At 47.2% G+C, this 22,169-nt stretch overlaps 1 protein-coding gene across 4 annotated transcripts; it reads left to right on the top strand.

The window, feature by feature from the left end:
* The first annotated feature begins 45 nt into the window (after positions 1-45).
* On the top strand, positions 46-19,811 carry nedd4a (NEDD4 E3 ubiquitin protein ligase a). 4 transcript variants are annotated; one of them, XM_067248574.1, is made up of 29 exons: positions 46-226; positions 1,571-1,644; positions 3,383-3,461; positions 3,612-3,650; positions 5,284-5,337; positions 11,663-11,713; positions 12,109-12,170; positions 12,356-12,458; positions 13,050-13,213; positions 13,331-13,451; positions 14,044-14,286; positions 14,659-14,745; positions 14,863-14,982; positions 15,084-15,296; positions 15,396-15,473; positions 15,593-15,647; positions 15,763-15,821; positions 15,947-16,012; positions 16,174-16,403; positions 16,558-16,679; positions 16,775-16,845; positions 16,972-17,067; positions 17,200-17,273; positions 17,406-17,466; positions 17,556-17,615; positions 17,753-17,860; positions 17,945-18,041; positions 18,656-18,728; positions 18,845-19,811. In XM_067248574.1, exons 1-29 carry the CDS (start codon positions 182-184, stop codon positions 18,945-18,947), a joined length of 2,808 nt encoding a protein of 935 aa, XP_067104675.1. In that variant the 5' UTR covers positions 46-181; the 3' UTR covers positions 18,948-19,811. The 4 variants fall into 4 exon arrangements, with proteins under 4 accessions (XP_067104675.1, XP_067104676.1, XP_067104673.1 ...); XM_067248575.1 differs by lacking the exon at positions 11,663-11,713; XM_067248572.1 differs by lacking the exons at positions 46-226; positions 1,571-1,644; positions 3,383-3,461; positions 3,612-3,650; positions 5,284-5,337 and adding an exon at positions 7,420-8,976.
* The last annotated feature ends 2,358 nt before the right edge of the window (positions 19,812-22,169 follow it).

Genomic DNA, 22,169 nt, shown 5'->3' with positions numbered 1-22,169 from the left:
AACAAGACGTATCTCGACCAGTGTTCTGACAGTAGTTACTGTATCTAACAAACGGAGAGACATCTCTCAATATCTGCAGTGCTGTCACCTGGACCTTTTCCTAAACATTCACTGGGTGGCTGGAATACATCCATCCGCGAGAGAAGAGGACACTGCTCGCTAGTTAGCCAGCTCGCTAAGCATGGCCGCACTCACTCCCGAGGTCCGAGGACTTGAGACAGATGAGGTAAATGTAGATTTATGTGTCTGGATTCTTTGATATCAAAGTTGTTTGATAAGAAATCAAACCAAGTAATAGGTAAAACTGTGTTCTGGTAGTCAAATGAGTGCCCTAATAGCTTGATGGCACATTAGCCAGCTACCAATTTTTGAAATTATAGCTAAAAGTGGTACATCGTTTTGAATGCCTGGCCAACTATGTTCCGCCGATGCACTTTTGGCATTCACGCACTGGTAAGTCGACATGTTGAAAATGGACGTTACGAATATTGCTAGTACACTCATAAATACGTTATCTGGATTTACATCGAAAGGGGCTGAATGAACTTGACTTTAAGAACATTTTAGTTACTGGTTTACCCGTACACGTGACGTTCCTTCACTAAGTGAAATTCAAATGAAACAAGGAGTTTTTTAGAGATGTATGTGAAGGGTTTGGGCATTTTCCCAATCATCTCCAGGAGTTGGATACATGCAACAGACAACATCACACACATGTAGATAAAATGAATAAGATATAGTCAAATAACTGTAAAATTAATTAATACTGCCGGGTTTCCAATAAAACAAGTGTACTCATAAGGGGTGTATGCGACTGTGGCGTAATGGAGTTGGGGTACGTGTTGGCGTGTAGTCGAGGGCAGCAAGAAGGGGCACGTGCTGCACAAAGCTTTAGAACCCCCTCTCTGATAAAGTCCGTCCGAGGTCTCAAGGACTCAGGAGGAGCTACCATTGGCAGTAGACTAATGATAAGGCAATTCTTCATCTGGCTCTATTGTGAGTTATTGCGAAATAGTATAGAGCACTGTGTATGACTAATATTTTCTGTAAAGCATGAGCAAGCACGTGGTACCTGAGATGTCAAACACCAGGATGATACAATGTAGTTTCCTGGCAGTGATTCGCTGTGTTTATGTGCTGTCTGAAAGATCAGTGAGTGAGTTACAAACGAGATGTGAACGTCTTGGAGTTACCGAGTTGGGACGTTAGAAACGAATAAACACTGTACGCACAATTACATTAGTTGTTTCAGTTCAGTAAAATAAAAAAGTTAATTGTTTTACTCAGTACTAAAAGTATAATACATTTTCATGCTACGAACGATCAAATCTAATTCGTTATTGATAAATCTGGATACATCGAGTTCCACATTCCGGTGCACATGATACACCAAACGACTTCTCAAACTCTGGACGGGGCGGTCCGACTGTGCAGTATAATTTACAGTAATGGCAATTCGATAGATGTTAACCCACTGCCAATGAATCGTTACATCAACAGTTACTTGAATCTGTCAGTTGGAGTAACTGATGTTCCCATGAGACTTTAAATTATTATGATGTCATTACAGGTGGAATCAAGGATTCTCAGAGTTAAAGTCATCGCTGGAATCGGGCTAGCTAAGAAGGATATCCTTGGGGCCAGGTCAGTCATAGAAATAAAGTGTAACCTAACTGCCCTCATACAAGCAAACTTGTCATGATTTTTTTAATAACATTTTAACTTTTAAATTTGAATGTGAAGATTCAATTAAGCCTTGTATCTCAAGGTGCTGTTTCCTCTCAAAACACAGTCAAGAGTTCAATAGGCTGTCAGTGGGTCCAAAGTGTTTGTTTAAACAGGACACTTTACATCCAGCTCAGGCCGTGATTTGTTGCTGGTTGGTAAGTCTGATGTGTAAACACAGTGGGCCTGCCGGTGTGCATCCAAGCTGCGTACCAACCTGCAGGTAGAAACATGAGCTGCTTTGTGTAACTATGCTTCCTTATCAGCGAGGCTCACTCTAGAGGAAGTCTAAAATGTCTTTCAACTGAGACCTACACAACATTACTCTCATGTTAGCTTCAGAGATAGGGTTAAGGAAACTCATGGCACAAACCCAGCTTACTGCCAGTACTAACAGGCTGTCAGGAAACTGATTTGCCTGCACAAATGGAGAGCTGTCAATCTTCAAAAGATATCCATAAGTGACACCTGTAGATGGTGCTAGAGGTAGTGGTTGGTCTCTCTGTCCCTGCTACACGGGAAGAACCTTGGGGCTCCTTCCTGAATCCGCCTGCACTATATCCTGTCCAGATCAGCTCTCAGTAATGGGTGCTACCCAGCCCCTGGCCCACAGAGCTTGTTTGTTGTTTATTGACACAACTAGACTACTTTAGGGTGTGGCGGCTGGCCCTCGTCTTCACCGTAAGGTACAGTGCCGTCTAGGATGTCTTGGGTACATAGGAATTTAGTGTCCACAGAGGACCCTAACCCGAGTCACATTATATTGTTTTTATATTTTATATTATTTTATAGAAAATTGTATTTATTTAGTGAATTAAAGATGCTGTAAAGTGGCAACTTATGTTTTATTTTATTGTATATTTTATTTAATTGTAATTCCACTTAGTACTGCTAGTTTATGTACCCTTAGTATAGATAGTCCACATATAAAAAATTTTAGGTCCCTATATGTTTATTGTATGCACCTTCCTGCCAAAGCAAATTCCTTGTCTGTGCAAACTTTCATGGCGAATAAATCCCATTCTGATTCTGATTCTGAAAAATTGAAAATGAGTTTTAAGTTCATCACACCACAGAAGAATGTGTTGTTAACTACCCATCCAATTTTGAACACTGACAAGTATGTTTAATTAGGCTTTGAAATCGTGAGAAAATCAGCAGTCTTCTCTGCTTGAGACTGGGGGGGCGTGTCGCTCCGCCCCCTCAAATTTATTGATTTTAGCAACAGCAGCAACAACTAGCTAAATCAATTGCAGATATCAGAACAGACCTACCTGCAGTCTCTGAGTGTTTTATGTGTTAATTACTTTGTCTTTGCATTGTACCAGCTGAGTAACAGAATGCAACCATCTGTGATCTGACGTAGATAGGTCGGATTTTGGCTCCGCCTATACAAAACCTGAGCTGAAAACGGAAGAGACGGTCTAACTCCACATTTCAGTGCAACACCGTTTTCGCACATGCTTTCAGGAACTAATTTCACACGTATATAATGTACTGAAAAGCAAATCATGGAATTTGCTTTACAGCATCTTTAAATTATTTTTCCTATTCATTCATGTTTATATTAGGCTGACAATGTGAAGCTTGTTGGTGATTATTTAACATGACATTCTTTTTAACAATTGAATATCTACTGCATTTTCTTTTACCACAGTGATCCATATACAAGAATATCTTTGTATGACCCTGTCAATGGAGAACTAACCAGCCTCCAGACAAAAACTATCAAGAAGGTAAGTAGCCAAGTTGCTGAGTATGTGTTGGTAGAGGATCTAATGTTCTCTGAAATTGCAGAGTTATGTATTTTTGTTAGCCTGTAAGGCAGCAACCCTGCTCCATCTAACACCTGTTATTCTGCACCTGTTCCTCCTCCTTCCATGAAGACACTGGACCCAAAGTGGAATGAGGAATTCTACTTCAGAGTAAGTGAATTATGCTACCAGGCAAACATATTGATGTGTATATGTGTGTGTTAAACAGGCAAGGGCAGCACATGGAAACCTAGTCTTTAGCATCTGGTCACCTGTCTCTCTCCCCTCTGGAGTTGTCCCCTCACCCCTCCACATTTCTGAATGGACTTTTAGTGGCAGGTTCCTCTTCGGTAGTGAGATCTCTTTGACAGGTGGAAGCTGAGATCCAGACCAACAACATTCCAACTGTTTTTCTTACAAAGCATTACAGAGTAAGCACACCTAGCTCACAGTGTAAACTGTGTGGCGTCTTGGTTCAGTGTGTTTGCTTGCCTGTTCAGGATTGGTCTTGCCTGTTCAGGATTGGTCTTGCCTGTTCAGGGCTGGTCTTGGTTCGGCGTGTCTGCTTGCTTGTGCAGGGCTGGTCTTTCCTGTGCAGGGCTGGTCTTTCCTGTGCAGGGCTGGTCTTGGTTCGGTGTGTCTGCTTGCCTGTGCAGAGCTGGTCTTTCCTGTGCAGGGCTGGTCTTTCCTGTGCAGGGCTGGTCTTTCCTGTGCAGGGCTGGTCTTGGTTCGGTGTGTCTGCTTGTTTGTGCAGGGCTGGTCTTTCCTGTGCAGGGCTGGTCTTTCCTGTGCAGGGCTGGTCTTGGTTCGGTGTGTCTGCTTGCCTGTGCAGAGCTGGTCTTTCCTGTGCAGGGCTGGTCTTTCCTGTGCAGGGCTGGTCTTTCCTGTGCAGGGCTGGTCTTTCCTGTGCAGGGCTGGTCTTGGTTTGGCGTGTCTGCTTGCCTGTGCAGGGCTGGTCTTTCCTGTGCAGGGCTGGTCTTTCCTGTGCAGGGCTGGTCTTTCCTGTGCAGGGCTAGCTTGAGGTGAACAGGATCAGAGGGGCTGAGACCAGATTGTGTTTGCTACTTCATTGTCAACAGAAATGCAGGCTTAATATGTAGGGTCAGGTAATTTTGTTGATGAAGGACACATTAGTACTATATAATGGGGCTATCCTTGCTTTTCACTGTCGCTGGATTTCTGGTGTAAGGATAGTGAGTCACAGTCTATTTGTACCCCTGAAGCCTGTGGGCTATAGGACTCCCTCCAGGTTGACTCCTGGCGCTGGAGGCAGGCTTCACCCCCACTCAGAAGCGTCTCATGTTTTACACCTCATGGGCGCTACCTTCTAGCATGGCTAAAATCTGGTTGTGACTCAACGCTCAGACACCACCCTTATGTACTGTAGGGGCTGCTTGAAATGTTCTGCCAATGCAAATATATATATATCTAGGAGCATGTATTCACTGTTCTATAAAAGAGTGAAAGAGCTGTCTGTAACTGACAGAATGTCTAATGATTCACCTAACCTTTGTCTCTTCTAACCTTGGTGGAGACTTAGTGAGTCATTGTTAGCCACACTGTTAACATGGTTAGAAAGAGCAGGGTTGTTGTATAAACACATACAAAGATAACTACTGTATTACTAAAATGGAATTATCAGGTCATTCAATGTGGCCTACTTTCCAAGGACATGGACACAAAGCCAACAGCCTTTGTAACTACAAAAGTGTCCAACAGAAGTGCACATTTTCTCAGGTGTGCTGTATGGATGGCATGTTATGCAGATGTTTTGATCAGTTTGATGTTGTATTCTTTGTTCCAGGTTCATCCCAGGAAGCATCGTCTGCTGCTGGAAGTGTTTGATGAGAACCGCCTGGTAGGTAGATTCTGGTGGAGGTGAAACTGCTTCCACAAGGACATATTCGCATATATTCTCTTCAATATTTGTGTATTAGCAGTAGACTGATATTGACAGTGGCCCAGGTGTGTGAAGGAAACTGAACCAATTTCCAATGGGCTTTTGTCACTGCAGGGATGGTTGTATGTGAAGTGGTTATAGAGTATATAATAAGAAAGCCAACAGTGATTAGGTGTAGCTGGGTTGTTTGTACTGGGCTAAACCTTTGGGGTTTAGCCCAGCACTGCCCCAAATAAACCTGGCCTGCTTGAATTGAAGGTTGCCTCTTTAAAAAATATCTAGGAAATGTAATACACTCTTCTCTAAAGAGTTAAACTGTCTTGATCTCATAAAAAATCTGTAGTGTTACCGGGTCAGCTATTTAATTTTGTTAAGTGCTTATGTGCCCGGGGACACCTGACTAATGGGGGTAATGGTTAACCAGAAGTCCACATAATAGACTCTAACAGGAGATTAGTTAGTGGTTTAAGATATTGAGATAAGGTAGCATAACACCAGGCCTGAGTGTGGATGTTAGCAGATGGCAGCATGCATTATGTAGTCTACATACACTGACATGGGGTAGTGTGTGAAGGGGTGGCATACCCCTGCCAGTGTTCCTATAGAATATCCTCCCTTTCTCCCGCGGTGATGGTGGACATGTTGGAGCAGGCCCAGACCCATCAGGCCAGGGTCTCCAGATGGTGTGGGTCTAACGAGACAGAGCTCAGGCCTGCTGCTGACTGGAGCGATGTCGCTGTCTCTGACACCAGACACCGTGGAAGGGCTCGCTTTGAATTCCCAACACCAAGATTAGGCCTAATCCTTGACGGGGAGGGACTCTACATGCTAGGGAAAATCAAACAACTTTGGAATGGTCTGAGATTCACTTAATGGCAGAATGCCACCAGACCACATATAGACTAATGTGTTTGTGTCTAGTGCAGACCTGTGTCTAGGTGCAGTTTAAGGGTTGCGGTGCGGGCGGGAGGGAGGGATTCATACTATATGGTGAGGTGGGAATAGTGTCACGCGGTGCCAGGGGTTGTGACGTGGGAGGGGTCCCTGCGTCACACGCTCTCTGCTGGTGAGTCATCTCCTCATCTGGACTCCCTTAATACCATCACACTATGTCATTGACCTGCCGGCCAGCATGGCTACAACCCCCCAGAATAGCTCTGAACTCACATAATAGTCCTGTGACGGGTGTGTGGCAGATCTACTCAGCTTTTGGTTGTTACATTGAGAGTCCGATTACAGGTGATGTAGCTGACCAATGTGTGTGTTCCCTGAGCAGAGTCTCGACTTGAGCCTCACGTAGCTACTGTATGTTGAGGTGTGTTACCAAGGCTGGATGAACAGGAATGATTTTAATATGTCGAGTGGGGGATCTTCACCACAGTAGTACGTCTCCTTTTCTTCCTCTGTTCATTATGAAACAGGGCCGTCATCCTAAAGCCCTTGTGGCTTTATCTGGGGTTCAGAGGGATGCTGCAGAGCTCAGGCACACCGTTTTATGAGCTAGCTGACTTCTGCAGTTATCATAACCAGCAGAAGTAGCTTCCCTGTAAATTGGACCAGGCCGTGGTGTTTTCCCAAAATGGCTACTACAAGGATACCCTATCCTTTAAGGTTGATGTAGAATTATGTTAAAACTCATTCCTCTTGATTTCCTGTAACTCTATACCGGTGGGTAAAAATATTTGAGGGACGCGGTACAGGCAAGGAAACACTATCCGCCCGGCAGCATCGAGAAGGCAGAGTCTTGAGTGAGTGGTCTGAGAGGCAGTCCCTCTACTGAGCTGGTACATTGCTGGGCTCTTTAATCCTGTCAGAGGGTGACCAGGAGCTGGGCCAGGGCTGTGGTAGACTCTGTGAGGATAGACGGCAGAAGACACAGATTCCGTGAGGCTGGGGCCGAGCCTGGGGTTGAGGCTTGGCTGAATTGTTTCAGTGAGTTCTACCCCTTAAAGTGCCAGTGCTGCTCTGTGTGGATCAAGTGTGGATCTAACTCCTTAAAGAAGTGGACCACAGTGGTTGTTTCAGGCTGAGGCTGAGAAGAGTTCTTTTGACCTGCCTTGACTAATAGCCTTCCAGCAGCAGAGGAATGCAGCTTGTCACAAGAGCTATTTTGGCTATGTGCTGCCGCTAATGCTGGTAATCACGGAACAGGACTGAGCAGTTGCTTCACTGTACTTTCTCAGCCGTGAGGCCCTGCCATGCAGTGCCCCTCGGCTCGGGTGGGATTAGAGAGCTAAACGGATGGCACGCCAGCTCCGTTTGCATTTTGCGTCGAGGAGAAGTAACACAGACCCTCTGTCAGAGAGCCTGAGCAGCCATGGTGAGGAGAGTGGCGAGACTGGCCGCGGCCACACTGAAAGCCCAGCCCACAGCTCCCTCCACATGAAGGTGACTCCTGGACAGTTGGCTCTGCCCCCGCTGTCGCCAGAGGACGCTAATCTGCAGCGCTACTCCTCCGTGTTCATACCCAAGGTTAACCCTGCCGGAGGCAGCAGGAAGAGCACCCTGCAGATCTCTCTGCAGCCCTGCGCCAAGCTCCACGGCGAGCAGGAGGGGGGAGTGGAGGATGGGGAGGCTGGGGGCAGTGAGGGGGGGGCAGGGAGCGGGTCTGACGGGGGCTCCAGTAGTAGCAGCAGCACGGCCAGCGACGCCGGGTACTGCAGCAGCAGCAGTATTTTTGAGCCGGAGCTCCCAGAGACGCGGCGGGTGGCCCAGGACAGGAGCCTCCCGCGTAGGAAGGCCCGGGTGCCACTGAGGCGTTGCTCCTCGCTGGTCATCTTCCCCCGGAGCCCCTGCAGCACGCCACCAGCCTCCCCCGTCAGCCCGGTGGCTCTCCCTGCCCTCCCACTGGCCAGGGGCTGCTTCCAGACCTCCCACCAACTCCAGCTGTCCGCCAGCGAATCCTCCACAGACGACGACACGGTCACCTCCAAGGGATCCATCGCTACGGCACTCAACGGCCTGCGACTGTCCAAGAACAGTTGTCCATCATCCGAGTTCAGGGATGCTAGGCCCGTGGTGCATTTCAATGTTCCTTTTTTGGATGAACTGAGATACAATATGGAGGACGGCAGAACTCCTGACAGGTCAGCTACTTTAGACAGGCCGCCAGGTCGCCACTCCAGTGTGCTGTTGCACTTTGCCCACCAGAGGCCTGTAGTGTTGTCTGGGAAGGGTGTGCTTGCTAGGGCTGCGGTCAGTGTGGAGCATCCTGAGAGTCCACAGCAGGAGGGGGAGAACTCTCACAGGCACATCAGGCTGTTCCGCAGCACGTCCGCTAGCCTGCCCCCCTCTGCTAAACTGTCTGAAAGGAGCCACCACCCTGCCTGCCAGACCGGCAATGGACAGGAAATGCCAGGGCAAGTCGCTGGTCATCGTGCTTTACAGAGGAGCTTTTCCCTGGAAGTCCCCTACCCCAATACCGGAATCTCATGTCACGTTTCCAACCCCAAGCTGGCCAGCTCACAGGCTGGCTCTCCACATGTTCACATACGAGTGTCTCACGGCTCTGGGGCCAGGGTCTCTGGCTCTGTTACTGATGTAAACACTAATCAGAGAAGGGATCATGTTCATATGAATCCTGGACTCAACACCAGGGTGAGTCTTTTTTTGGTTGTTTTGTGTTTTCAATTTAGCAAGGTGGTTGTCAAGTGATAATAATGACATGATAGATAATACTTAGTAGAATGGGAGTATACATTAGAACTTGGCATGTTGTTTATGGTGTTACCTGTGACAGTGCAAGACTGTGACTGTTTTGTTGTGACATCAAAACACATCAAATGTGACATTACTCAGAAACGCTTTGAAGTGTCAGGTGAAAGTGAATGCAGTGAAGGGGTGTAATGAGTGGTTCTTAGAAAAAAAAGAACGTGTATTGTTTGTTTATTGTACATAGAAACTGCCAAGTTTCCATGTAGCAGTTTTACCTTTGACAACGTCCCCTCCTTGATATGGGTCTTAAGAGGATCCCATAGCTAGCTGTGTAGGCTAGTGCTAGCCAACATGTTAGTCTATATGTAGCTAGCTATGTTAGCATACATGCAGCTAGCTGTGTTAGCTTAGCATAGCGTACGTGTTTATGTCTCTAAATCTGTTAACTTTTAGGACTACTTGTTGTACAAGCAAGCAGAGGTTAAACTTAGCTGCTGAGCATCTACAGCAGTCTTACAAATAACATGCTCTATGTGAAAAAACATTGTGAGGCATTTGGTTGCATCATAGTAAGCCAGGCTAGATCCTGGAACAGTAGAGAGAAAACAGGATTCATTGGATAGCCTACCTAGTGTATTTGTGTGTGTGGGTGCGTGTGTGTGTGTGCGCGTCTACATGCATGCTTTGGTTTAGTGGGGTTCTCCATTTTTATTATTCTGTTAACGCTTTGAGTAATCAGTTTAAGTATTTACCCCAGGCTAATTTTAGTTTTGGAAAGGCAGCCGGAGCCCCCCACCCCCACACCCCTCTCTATAAATAAAGCACTTCCAAAATATTCCCCCTGACTCCAGATAGTCTGGTGGCTGAAGCACTGCTGTGGGCAGGGGACTCAGATTTACCAACGTGACACCAGAGCACAGCCCAGTCATCTCAACCATCTTGGGTGGCTGTAGGGAGGGGAGGGGGGGGGCATGTTATGCAGGCTTTGGACAGGCTGAGCCTTTTGCAGTAAAAGAGTGCTGTGTTCCCTTCACTGTGGGTGCCCCTGCTAGGCCATGTTTGCAAAGCATCAGGTGTCAGGTCCTCTCTCTTCCACCCTCCTCCCCCTCTTCCTCTCTGCATTTAGCAGCTTGTCAGGAAAGACCTGCGCTAGCAATTAGCCAAAGCCGTACCAGCTAAACTCTATATGCTCATTAAGGACAGAAGACCTCCCAGCTGCATAGCTCCTGCTCCAGTCTAGCAGCTCATATAAACCCCTACTAGATAATCTACAGTGCTGATTCATCATGTCTTTTTTGAGAGAAACAATTGACCTAGAGGTCAGGTGAAAATAATATTTGGATATTTAAATTGGACCCGTGTGTGGAACCCGTCAAGCTGTGATTGTGACACTTTGTTATCTGACCTTCTCTATGTAGTGTTGTTGCAGGCTCGACAGTAAGACAAGTTGAGAGCAGTGCAGTGGTGTTTGGCTGGCCCTGTTGGGTTTAATGCTGTGGAGGTGGTCTGTTGGCAAACACAAAGACACACACACGGAGACATAAACACAAACACACACCACTAGAGAAAAACAACGCTTATCTTTCCCTGCACAGGTCATTAAATCCTGGCTGTTGAACTAGCAGGCCAAGGCCGTGGTCTCTCTCCCCTCACTCTCTTTATTGGCTGCTAGTTGTTGAGAGTCTCTGCTGGGTTACTGCTACCTACTAGATGTGTTATTTGCTGACCATCAGCAGGACCTTGGCTTGCAGCCTGTGTTTTAAGGAGACAGGCCTGACTGGACGCTCTAAGGAGAACGGACCATGGACCCACAGCTCTACTTTAGTACATTTGTTTGGAGTTTTTATTTTATTTTTTGCCTGTTTTTCCTGACCATGTGATGTGTTGAACAATAATGGCATCACAGAGACCTCAGTGACGTAGGATGACCTTCATTTGGGGTTGTTCCTTAGTAACGGGAGTCAGGTGGCTGAGCGGTGAGGGAATCAGGCTAGTAATCCCAAGGTTGCCAGTTCGATTCCGGGTCATGCCAACTGACGTTGTGTCCTTGGGCAAGGCACTTCACCCTACTTGCCTCGGGGGAATGTCCCTGTACTTACTGTAAGTCGCTCTGGATAAGAGCGTCTGCTAAATGACTAAATGTAAAATGTAATGTAAATGTAACACAGTGCAGAGGAGCCCCAGACTGTGCATGTGTGGTCAGAGAGAGACTGGCCTGCCTGGTTTAGCCCAGGGATCTACGGGCTAAATGATCTGTTGCATTGTTACGACCTGTTGAGATTACAATAGTTTAGAATGTTGAGGTTTATGGTTTGACAAGTCGTTTTTAAGTAGGGCTTTAAAGGTGAGGTCATGGCTTGTATTATCTGTGAGATATTAAGTATAGGGTTCTGTGAGGCAAGTCAGTACCACAGTACCACAGTAGAGGTGACCATTCATGGAGCAAAGGTATATCTAGACCAGTCATGTGATGTAGCCTCTTGACATGAGTCATCCTTTAAGCTCTGTGTGGGTGTGTGTGTGCGCATGTGTGTGGGTGTGTACCTGTGTGTGAGCCTATACCGTACATAACAACCACACCCTTTCAAAAGAGATTGCCTGTAAATGTCTGTGTCCCTTTCTCTGGCAGACACGCGATGACTTTCTGGGTCAGGTGGACGTCCCGTTACAACACATCTCGGTGAGAGCAGGACTCCGTCTCCTCCAGAACACCTTCACCGTCCACTGTGTTTACGTCCCTGAGTCTCGGCTAACTCACATTCCATCACCTCATTAGTGTTGATGTACTGTCGTTTATAACCGTTGCGTTTTACCTTGACCCAACCATGACCTCATGTAAACATTGAAACCCTCATTACTAAGTGTCTCTGTTTCCCTTATGGAAAAAGAGCCGTCTTGTTTGTGCTACTCATTCCACACGGTACACAGACCCCTCCACCACAAGTCAAAGTGCTATGGTACATGTAGTATAGTGCTACTCCACATGGAAACAGACTATGTAGAGTAAAGCCTGCATAGTAATTCTACTCTTACCATTTTTAAAGTGCTAAGCTTTTTTGTTTTGTTTTGTTTCAGACAGAAAATCCTAACATTGAAAGGCCATTCACATTCAAGGATTTTCTACTTCACCCAAGAAGGTTAGCATCCTCTCATCGTTCTCCCTTCTGTTTTCAGCTCCACATACTCATATTAGCATTTGAAAAAAATGTATAATTTAGTTTGTTTTTATTACATTTTGTTTGATTTAAACTGAGATATGTTTAAAGCATATATAAAGATCTCACTGTTTGAGTTCATTGTTGACTTTGTGTTCGTTGTGCAGCCACAAGTCCAGGGTCAAAGGTCAGCTGCGTCTGAAAATGACCTACCTGCCTAAAACTCCTGCCTCAGAGGAGGAAGCTGCAGACCAGACAGATGACACTGATGTAAGACCCCATGGATAAACAAATCATCTAATTCATGTATTATGAATGCATTAATGAATTAAACATTGTAGCTAAATGGATAAAGCCACCGGCAGCTTGAGAAGTTTTAAAAACACAATAACCACAGCTCCAGGGTGTGACAGCTGAGCCTCTCAGCCCCAGTGTGTCACTGCCCTCAGCCCAGAGGGCCTGATGTCACCAGCCCTGGAGACTGACTGGCTGACTGCTTGCTCCCCTGGTATTCATAGAACCAGTCATCATTCTTCAAATGGATGCTAGTGTTGGCTAGTTTGATAAAAAAACTGTCTATATTAGTCCCTCCACGAGCCTGGCAAGGTGAGAGTCCAGACCACTTTGGGAGATCGGAGGGCAGGGAGCACCCGGGGGACACCCTGCTCTCACCCGGGGGACACCCGGCTCTCACCCGGGGGACACCCTGCTCTCACCCGGGGGACACCCGGCTCTCACCCGGGGGACACCCTGCTCTCACCCGGGGGACACCCGGCTCTCAGAGAAACTGCAAATCTTTTCGACTTGAGAAGACATTGGCTGCTGGAGAAGGATCGAGTGACATCAGTTTTTGTGTTTCAGCCCGGGTGGGAGTTCCTGGAGGGGCAAGACATGTCGGGTCCCAGACACAACCACCTGCTGCCTGCACTGCCCCCTGGCTGGGAGGAGAGGCAGGACAACCTGGGCAGAACCTACTACGTCAACCATGACACCAGGACCACGCAGTGGCACAGGCCAATCATACAGTAAGGCTGATCACTAGAAACTCTTCACTGTCCAAATGGATTGTAAACTTGTGGTCTCTTGTGGTAGTACTCTCAAGACTAACTGTGTGTGTGTGTGTGTGTATTCCCGCTGTGCAGAGACAGTGAGGAGGAAGCGGAGCAGAGACAGACCATCCACATGGAGGCCCAGCATGCCTTCACAGCACGCAGGCAGATCTCCGACCACGAGGAAGCCATGGAAAGACACGAGTCTCCTGAGGTAACACTTCCTGTCCTTGACCACTTTCTCTTAATGACATCTTCCTCTCCACGACTACTTCCTGTCCATGATCACATCCTGTCCACAACCCTTTCCTGTCAAAAATCACTGTCTGTAAAAGGCAACTTCATGTTAGTAGCCGCCATCTGTACACAGCAACTGCTCTGTAGTTGTACGAAGCTGTAGGTCAGTATGTGTTTTATTGATCCCGGCTGCATGCTGGTCAAAAACGTGGCTTTTGCGTGTCCAGTCTCTGAGTATAGCTAGCTGTCACCATCAAATCACTCTATAACTCATCATCTTTATTCAGGCTACCAAGAGATGCCTATAGTTATGACTGTACAATGTTTGTCTGTTTGATAGAGATCATACCTGAATTTGATTCTTATTTGTAAATTGAATCCTGACCCAAGCCAGAGGTTTACTGAGGCCTCGGTGTGATTGGATGGAGAAACGCTTACTGAATGTGTTGTTCAGAACCGCGTGTTGTATTCCTGAGGCGCGTGTTTTGGTGTTTTTGAACGCTGTGTTTTTGAACGCTGTGTTGTGGTGTTTTTGAGCAATTTGTTGTTGTGCCTGTGCTCTCCTCCAGAGCTGGGAGATTATAACAGATGATGACTCCACGCTGTACAGTAGCAGTGGTCTCAGCCAGCGCTCCCCCCCACCACCCCACTCCCCCATGGGGTTCCACTTCCCCCCCCCACCTCACTCCCCCATGGGGTTCCACTCCCCCCCACCACCCCACTCTCCCCTGGAGTTCCACTCTTTCTGCGAGGAGCTGAGTCACCTGCAGGCCACTGGAGCCACGCCCGGAGACAGACGCACCTCCCTCACGGTGAATAATACACTTTCTTTACGTCCTCCCGTTACCGCGGCCCCTGTTGCCACGTCTCCCGTTACCACGTCTCCCGTTACCACGACTCTCGTTACCACGACTCTCGTCAAAATCTCGTACCATAGCTCCTGTTACCATGACTCCCATTACCAGTCTGACTGGCTTGAGCAGGTTTCTTGACCAGACAGGGACACAACACTGTAGTAGAGACGCCCTCTGGCTGTGGTAATGTGTGACCACTGTGCTCTCACTTCAGCACTATATGTTCCTGACTAGACATGGAGAGACTGCGACTGTGTTGGGAGGATACAATGTTAACTTGGGTTAGCTCAGACAAGGTTCTCATGGCTGTGTTGGTGTTTTCCTCCCCAGGCTGGTCACTCTAGCCACTCAGGCCCCTCCAGCCGCAGAGGAAGTGTCCAAACCCTGACTGTGGAAGAGCATCCTGTCCAGCCTGTGGTGTGTACTACACAGCCTGCCCACCACTGCTCTGTGTGTGTGTGTGTGTGTGTGTGTGTGTGCACTCCAAGCTTCTTTGCTGTTATTGGCTCTGTTGCTGACTGAGTTGTGTTCCAGATGCTGCCCACCTCCCAGGGCCTGCCGCCAGGCTGGGAGGAGAAGCAGGACAGTAAGGGACGCCTCTACTACGTCAACCACAACAGCAGAATCACCTCCTGGACACGACCACTCATACAGGTTGGCTGTAGATTATATCCATCTCTCTCTCTCCCCCTATGTCGCTCGCTCGCTCTTTTTTCACCTCCCTCTCTCTCAACTCCTCTCCCTCTGTTGTGTAGATCACTTCGGAAGGAGCAGGGGGCCACAATACCCTGTCCGTGAGCCCCACGGTATACCAGCCCCCGATGCTGTCTCCAGAGGCCTCCCCCCAGCACTCCCCCAACCCACAGCCCAAGCAGGAGTACGGTTTGATGCCCGCAGGCTGGGAGGTCCGCAGCGCCCCCAACGGACGACCCTTCTTCATCGACCACAACACCAAGACCACCTCCTGGGTGAGTCTCGTACCTGACCCTCTACTCTGGTCTGGAGAGCCAACCCTTGGAATTCAAACTGGTTTGTGTGACTCACTTCCTGTATTTTGCCCTGAGCAGGAAGAACCCAGGTTGAAGATTCCTGTGCACATGAGGAAGAGACCGTCGCTCGATCCCACTGACCTTGGGCCCATGCCGGTGAGTCCTCCAATGACATCATGCCTGTCTCTATGTTGTGAGTTAACAGGAAGTGATGTTTGTGCTGGTGTGGGGAGGAAACAGGAAGTAATCTTTGTGTTGTGTGTCCGCTGTCCAAGCCTGGGTGGGAGGAGAGGGTCCACAGTGATGGCAGGATATTCTACATCGATCATAGTAAGTAGAAATCCAAGTAGAAAGTAGAGATCGACAAAACCACCACCAGTTTCCCAACCCCTCTTCAACAGTGACAGAACCTCTCTCTGCCCTCCTCCTTACTGTGCTTGTCCAGACACTAAGAACACCCAGTGGGACGATCCTCGTCTGCAGAACTCTGCCATCACCGGGCCAGTGAGTACAGATCGTATCCAGCTGGAGTCAGGTTCTCCAGGACGTCTATATCGATGCATAATTTAGCAAATGATCAAATATCCATCATTGATTTCTGGTCTTGTGACCATGTCTGTGTATTCTAGGCTGTGCCGTACTCCAGAGACTACAAACAGAAGTATGATTACTTCCGAAAGAAGCTGAAGAAACCGGTAAGTACCCCCCCCCCCCCCCCCCCCCCCAGATTCATATAGGGTTGCTGAGCAAGAGCAGGAGGGGGTAGTATTTCTCTATCAGATCTCTGTGCTCGAGGCTGTTCCCCTGGTTGTGTGAGTGGGTCAGTGTCTCCTGACCCAGCCTCTCTCTCCTTCAGGCCGACATCCCCAACCGCTTTGAGATGAAGCTCCGCCGCAGCGCTGTGCTGGAGGACTCGTACCGACGCATCCTGTCTGTCAAGAGGGCGGACTTCCTGAAGGCGCGGCTGTGGGTGGAGTTTGAAGGGGAGAAGGGCCTGGACTACGGGGGCGTGGCCAGAGAGTGGTTCTTCCTCATCTCCAAGGAGATGTTCAACCCTTATTATGGGCTTTTTGAGTATTCTGCCACGTGAGTCTCTCTTATGCCAGTGTTTGTTTGAATAGTACTGTTTGACAGGGTCACCATGGCGATGACCAGTGGTGATTTCGATTAGAGAGATCTAAGACCAGAGCTGGTGGATAATGTTCTGTCCTCCTCTCCTCCTCCCCCCATCTCCCTGCAGGGATAACTATACTCTGCAGATAAACCCCAACTCAGGCCTGTGTAATGAGGATCACCTGTCTTACTTCAAGTTTATAGGCCGAGTGGCCGGCATGGCAGTCTACCACGGGAAGCTGCTGGACGGTAAGGCTTCTCGACCCCCCCCTGACCAGTAACCAAACCTGACTTGTGGGACTTCCATCCCAATGCTTTTCCTGTGTGTATTCTTTCTCCTCCAGCCTTTTTCATCAGGCCCTTCTACAAGATGACACTGCAGAAACCTATCACCCTGCACGACATGGAGTCTGTGGTGAGATGCCGGCACGCTGCAACATCGTACACATGAAGCTGTAACGGGTTGCCATGCGACAGGTCACGATGTGTTTGGGGGGGGGGGGGTCACCATGGTGATAGTATGTGCTGTGTTGCGTTTCAGGACAGTGAGTACTTCAACTCCCTGAAGTGGATCCTGGAGAACGACCCGTCAGACCTGGACCTGAGATTCGCCATCGACGAAGAGCTGTTCGGCCAGGTGACACATTCCTCTCCTCCTGTTCTTCTCTGCTTCCTTTAGCCAAGGTGGAGGTGATGTTCTCTGAAGTGCTAATGTCCTCGTTTCGCATTTCCTCTCACCTGTCATCTCTCCTTTCCTCCCTTCCTGCAGACACATCAGCACGAGCTGAAACCGGGCGGGGCAGAGATCATTGTCACCGACGACAACAAAAAGGAGTACATCCAGTAAGCACCGTCGCCCTCTGGTGACAGAGAGGGGAATAGGATGTCAAAGTGTTCCACTAGTGTCCTGTTGGGGGCGCTGTGGGTGGTGTCTGCCGTTGACCTGTAGGTGACATGGTGTTTTGTGCTCTCCAGTCTCGTTATGCAGTGGAGGTTTGTGAACCGAATTCTGAGACAGATGACAGCCTTCAAGGAGGTAAACACCATCATGGTTAATGATGTGTTGTTTTTTGTAGTTTGGTCATAACTGTGATTCAACACATCGTTCGCTCTCTCTGTCTCCAGGGATTCTATGAGCTGATACCTCAGGATCTCATCAAGATATTTGATGAGAATGAGCTTGAGGTGGGTGTCACTCCTCAACATCACTTACTGCATAGTGGTCCACCAACCTCTATCCAGTAGGGGGACAGATTGTCTAACTTTCTGCTCTCTCTGTCTCTCTCCTCCCCTCCTCTCTTTTGTCTGTCCCTCTCTTGTAGTTGTTGATGTGTGGACTAGGGGATGTGGACGTGAACGACTGGCGAGAGAACACCAAATACAAGAATGGCTACTGCCCTAACCAGCCAGTCATCCAGTGGTTCTGGAAGGTGAGCTTCTTGCTCTTGCTCTTCTAGATACATTTTTTTGGTATGTTCGGATGTTCAAGAATGTGGTGCTCTGCTGTTCCTCAGACGGTCCTGCTGATGGATGCTGAGAAGAGAATACGCCTGTTGCAGTTTGTGACTGGGACCTCCAGGGTCCCGATGAACGGCTTTGCAGAGCTCTACGGTGAGGTGTTCGTGCTGGGTGACGTTGTGCGTTCTTATCAGTGTTGTGCATGAACGCGTTCATTGAACACGTTCATTTTTAGGAGAACGATGAACTGAACGCAACTTAATAATAAATAATGATTTTGAACGGTGAACACATTCATATTATTTGAGGTCTAGCTAAAACGTTACGGAATGTTTTCCTTCTCCAGAGGAGAGACGCTGTCTAAATCGAATGCTTGCACCGTGTCGTTGCTCAGTGCCCGTAAAATGTTCGCCATTTAGCCTAACCTAAACCAACTAATTCAACTTTGCACTACGTTACCCATGATTCATCGCACACACGTAGACCAAACAAGCAACGTATTCCAAGACAACAGCTCTCCGTCTCATAAAAATGGCAAGTGAAAGCAGAGACGCAGACTCAGCGATTACAGCTGATCTGATGCACCTTATTATTTTTTGTGGGAATTTTACACACAGTAAACACACACCTTAAAACTATGAAATGAACTGAACTATGAACGTGAACGATTCATATTTACTTGTATGAACTGAACTTTGAACTAGTTCATGAGAGGTATGAACATGCACAACACTGGTTCTCATCTTGTGCCGACTTTGTGTTTTCAGGGTCCAATGGACCACAGCACTTTACCATTGAGCAGTGGGGAACCAGAGACAAGCTGCCTCGAGCCCACACATGGTGAGTCCCCCCCCCTCACACTGTCAGAAGGATTCTTCACCTTAAACTCAACAGTCGGGTGGTGTTTCTCTGTCTCAACAGTAGACTTGTCTCCTGACCCCTCTGTTCTTCTTCAGCTTCAACCGCCTTGACCTGCCTCCCTATGAGTCGTTTGAGGAGTTGAGAGAGAAGCTGCACATCGCCATAGAGAACGCCCAGGGCTTTGATGGAGTGGACTAAGATAGGGCCCCTAGTGAGGCCCAGGAGTGGGCGAGGACAGACAAGTGGCGGCGCAGCAGAGACTGACACTGACGGCAGAAAGTCCATGATGGATCTCTCTGGCTTAGGACCAGACTCCACTAGCCTATACTAGACTAGACCTGGGCCCAGACCTGGCCAAGACCAGACCTATCGAGCCTTAGAAAGGGAGAATATCACAGAGCCATGTCACCATGGAGACCAGAGGAAGACGAGGGAAAATCACTTCCTGCTGTTTGACTAACTATCACAGTTTAAATATGTATTTATGTACAGTATACTTAACCAGTTAATCAAACTCATTATAGCTATATATACCCTTGACTCCATCCATGATCAATATGTTGTCCAAAGTATTGTAAGGTTAAGTATACGGGGGGTGTTGGTTAGTGTATGAGCCATTGAAGGAACCTCCTGGGAATGTTACTGGACACGTTGCTCGGCGCTCTTCCCCTAAGCACGTCTACATATCACACTGTTCTCTATCCTGATAAACACAAGAAATGATTGCTTCTGCTGTTCTACTAAAGAGCTCTGTTTGTAAGAGCTCTTCAACTTTATAATTGTTCTATTAAACATTATATATAAAGAACTGTCATATATACGTACTGACAGTTCTCCACTGAGGGCTGTACATTTGTTGCCTGAGATGATTTCTTGAAAGGGACTGACGTGATTGCTTGCTCTATCCCATAATCTCATTTTATGAAAGCAAAAGCATACGTTTACACTATCTGGTATGTTTACAGATTATTGATAAAGGAATATGTTTTAGTCTGTTTCTTTTTTTCTTGAACTACATTTTATACCTTTGCTTTAATAAAATAAAGCACCTTGTTGAAATAGCTATACAAGTCTTACAGTGTATTGGTCTTTGCCAAAATATCACCTATCTGCTTCAATAAGCATCATTTTATGGTTATCCTATGCTTTTAAGTGCACATTTTACTTGAGTATGTTTACATGTAAACATTGCTGAAAATAAGCACATTATTTTGCTGGTGATTTATACTGTTGAATTATGATGCCTTCATTTGTAATGTGTTTCTGCTCATCTTTTACAATGCTCTTATCCTTGAATGGAAATATTGGTAATTGTATAATTTTATGTCATTCTGAATAGTTTCAACATAGATACTTAATTTATTGTTTAATATCAAATATGTCAGATGTAATTCTGACAGATGTAAGTGCATTTTATATCAATAATGGAAATTATTCAATAAAGGTTCAGAACTTTGTTTAAAAGAGCTGTATGTTTTGATGCCTTGCTGAAGTAAATGGCAGAATATTTCGAAAAATAAATTCACTGCAATTCAAGCTGTAACCTGTTGTGATTGATTTTTTAACTGTCACATTTTTTCTTCTTGGCAACTTCATGCTCAGCTCTGCTGTAATACAGTGTCTCCACAGGGGTGTGCTGATGCCCGTGTTGGGTCATCACATTGATTAGTTTGCAAAAGTGCAGATATCATATAGACATAGTGTTTCCTCATAGCAGTCACCCAGCAGCTCCTTGCTGCACAGTCTATTATCATTGGTTGGTACCAGCTAAAGCCCAGCTCTGTAGCTGAAGCTGTGTTGATGTGATTGATTACTGAGATACTTTCTCACCAGTCATGGTGGTGAGGGAGGCCAGGAGTATTGGCTCTGCACTGCTATATATCTGCAACCTTCTAATCTGTTGTTGGGTATCAACAAAAGTCTGTGAAAGGAAGACCATCTATTGTGGCAGGGTCCATTCACATGATTCAGCTAAACAGCCTTAGTCCTGCAGAGCACTGACTGAGAGGTCAGAGGTCAAAGTTCACCTCCCTTTTAGGCCTGTGCACTCGACTCAACGAAGGTCAGAGTGGGAGGGGTTTGTCATGAGCAGGATGGCAAAGGCTTCGTCCAGTATCGATCTGGCCCCCTGCCTGACCTCTCAAACACCCCCACACCGTCACTCTGGTTCCAAACACGGCCATATTGGCAGATGCCCAAACCCAATTCCTAATCAAAAACCCTCAAGACACCCCACCCCTGCTTGTGTGAGGGGTCAGCAAAGAAGAATCTAGATGTTAACTTTCCCATGTTATGTAAGAGCATTGCTTGTGACAACAGCAATAAGGACCATACTAAATGACTGCTATCAAATAGTTATTAATGCATTAAGTATTTAGCAGGTTTGTATACAATCACCAAGCATACTGCAGGTCAATAGACCAGATTAACATTAACATTGACTTGTGTGGAAGAGTTGGGGTTATGACTTAATATTTCAGAGTTGTGTGAAGGAGGATGTCATTGTGTTTTGGTGTCTGTGAGGGTCAGGCTTATGACTCACAAACCTCACCAAATGTATGTTTCAGTGTGTGTGATAGTGTGAGGTTCAGGGTTGTGATTGTGTGTTTCAGCATGTGTGAAAGTGAGGTCTACAGCTGGCCGAGGCGCTGGTGTGGAGAAGGAGGGGTCTGGGAGGGGGGAGATGGTAACACTCAGCACAATAAGAGATGAACGCTGGATCAATATCTGCCTCCACCCGGCAGCTGTCCGCTCCCATCAATGAGGCCTTTCTACAGGAGAATGTGTTTCATTTCCATGAAGCTTCTCCATCTGCAGTGACCACTTTCCCAGCAGCAGGCCTGTGTGATGTGGACTCACTGTCACAGCTTCAAATATATTGCAATGTATTCCCTGTTTGATCAATACACCCACAGTCAAACATTGGAAACTGTCATCAGCACGGGTTTCTCCTCGCCATGGGGACAGCATGTGGGTGACTGTTCTCAGACGAGGTCACACCGCCCTGCCTGCATTCTAGAGACTGAGAACACTCTCTTCTCCTTGAGGGACATTAAAAATAAATGTGAGGTTTAAATACTGAATGGCCACTGATAGGCTGACAGTCCAAAACACTTTTAAAATGTTTATTCAGCCTCTGTGTGCATTATGGTGTGTTGTTTCCATTCCCTCTCTGCCAGACCCCAGATCTCCACAGGGCTGTGTTGAGCATGAGCGCTGACTGGATAAACTTACAACTAAACTCTTTCTATGAGACAATTCTAAATAGCTGACTAAGGGGGGGGGGGGGGGGGGGGGGGGGTCCATGTCAGACAGTTTAGTGCAGTTCTTCTCAACTCTGTTCTGTTCTTTAGTCCCCCTGCGCTACTCTTCTCAGCATCTTATCAGAGCTGGCAAACAGCCATGTCATTGAGAGCCATT

This window comes from Osmerus mordax, chromosome 13, assembly GCF_038355195.1.
Source record: "Osmerus mordax isolate fOsmMor3 chromosome 13, fOsmMor3.pri, whole genome shotgun sequence".
Taxonomy (NCBI): domain Eukaryota; kingdom Metazoa; phylum Chordata; class Actinopteri; order Osmeriformes; family Osmeridae; genus Osmerus; species Osmerus mordax.
The sequence above is the reverse complement of the archived record's forward strand: the minus strand, read 5'-3'. Positions and strand labels throughout refer to the sequence as shown.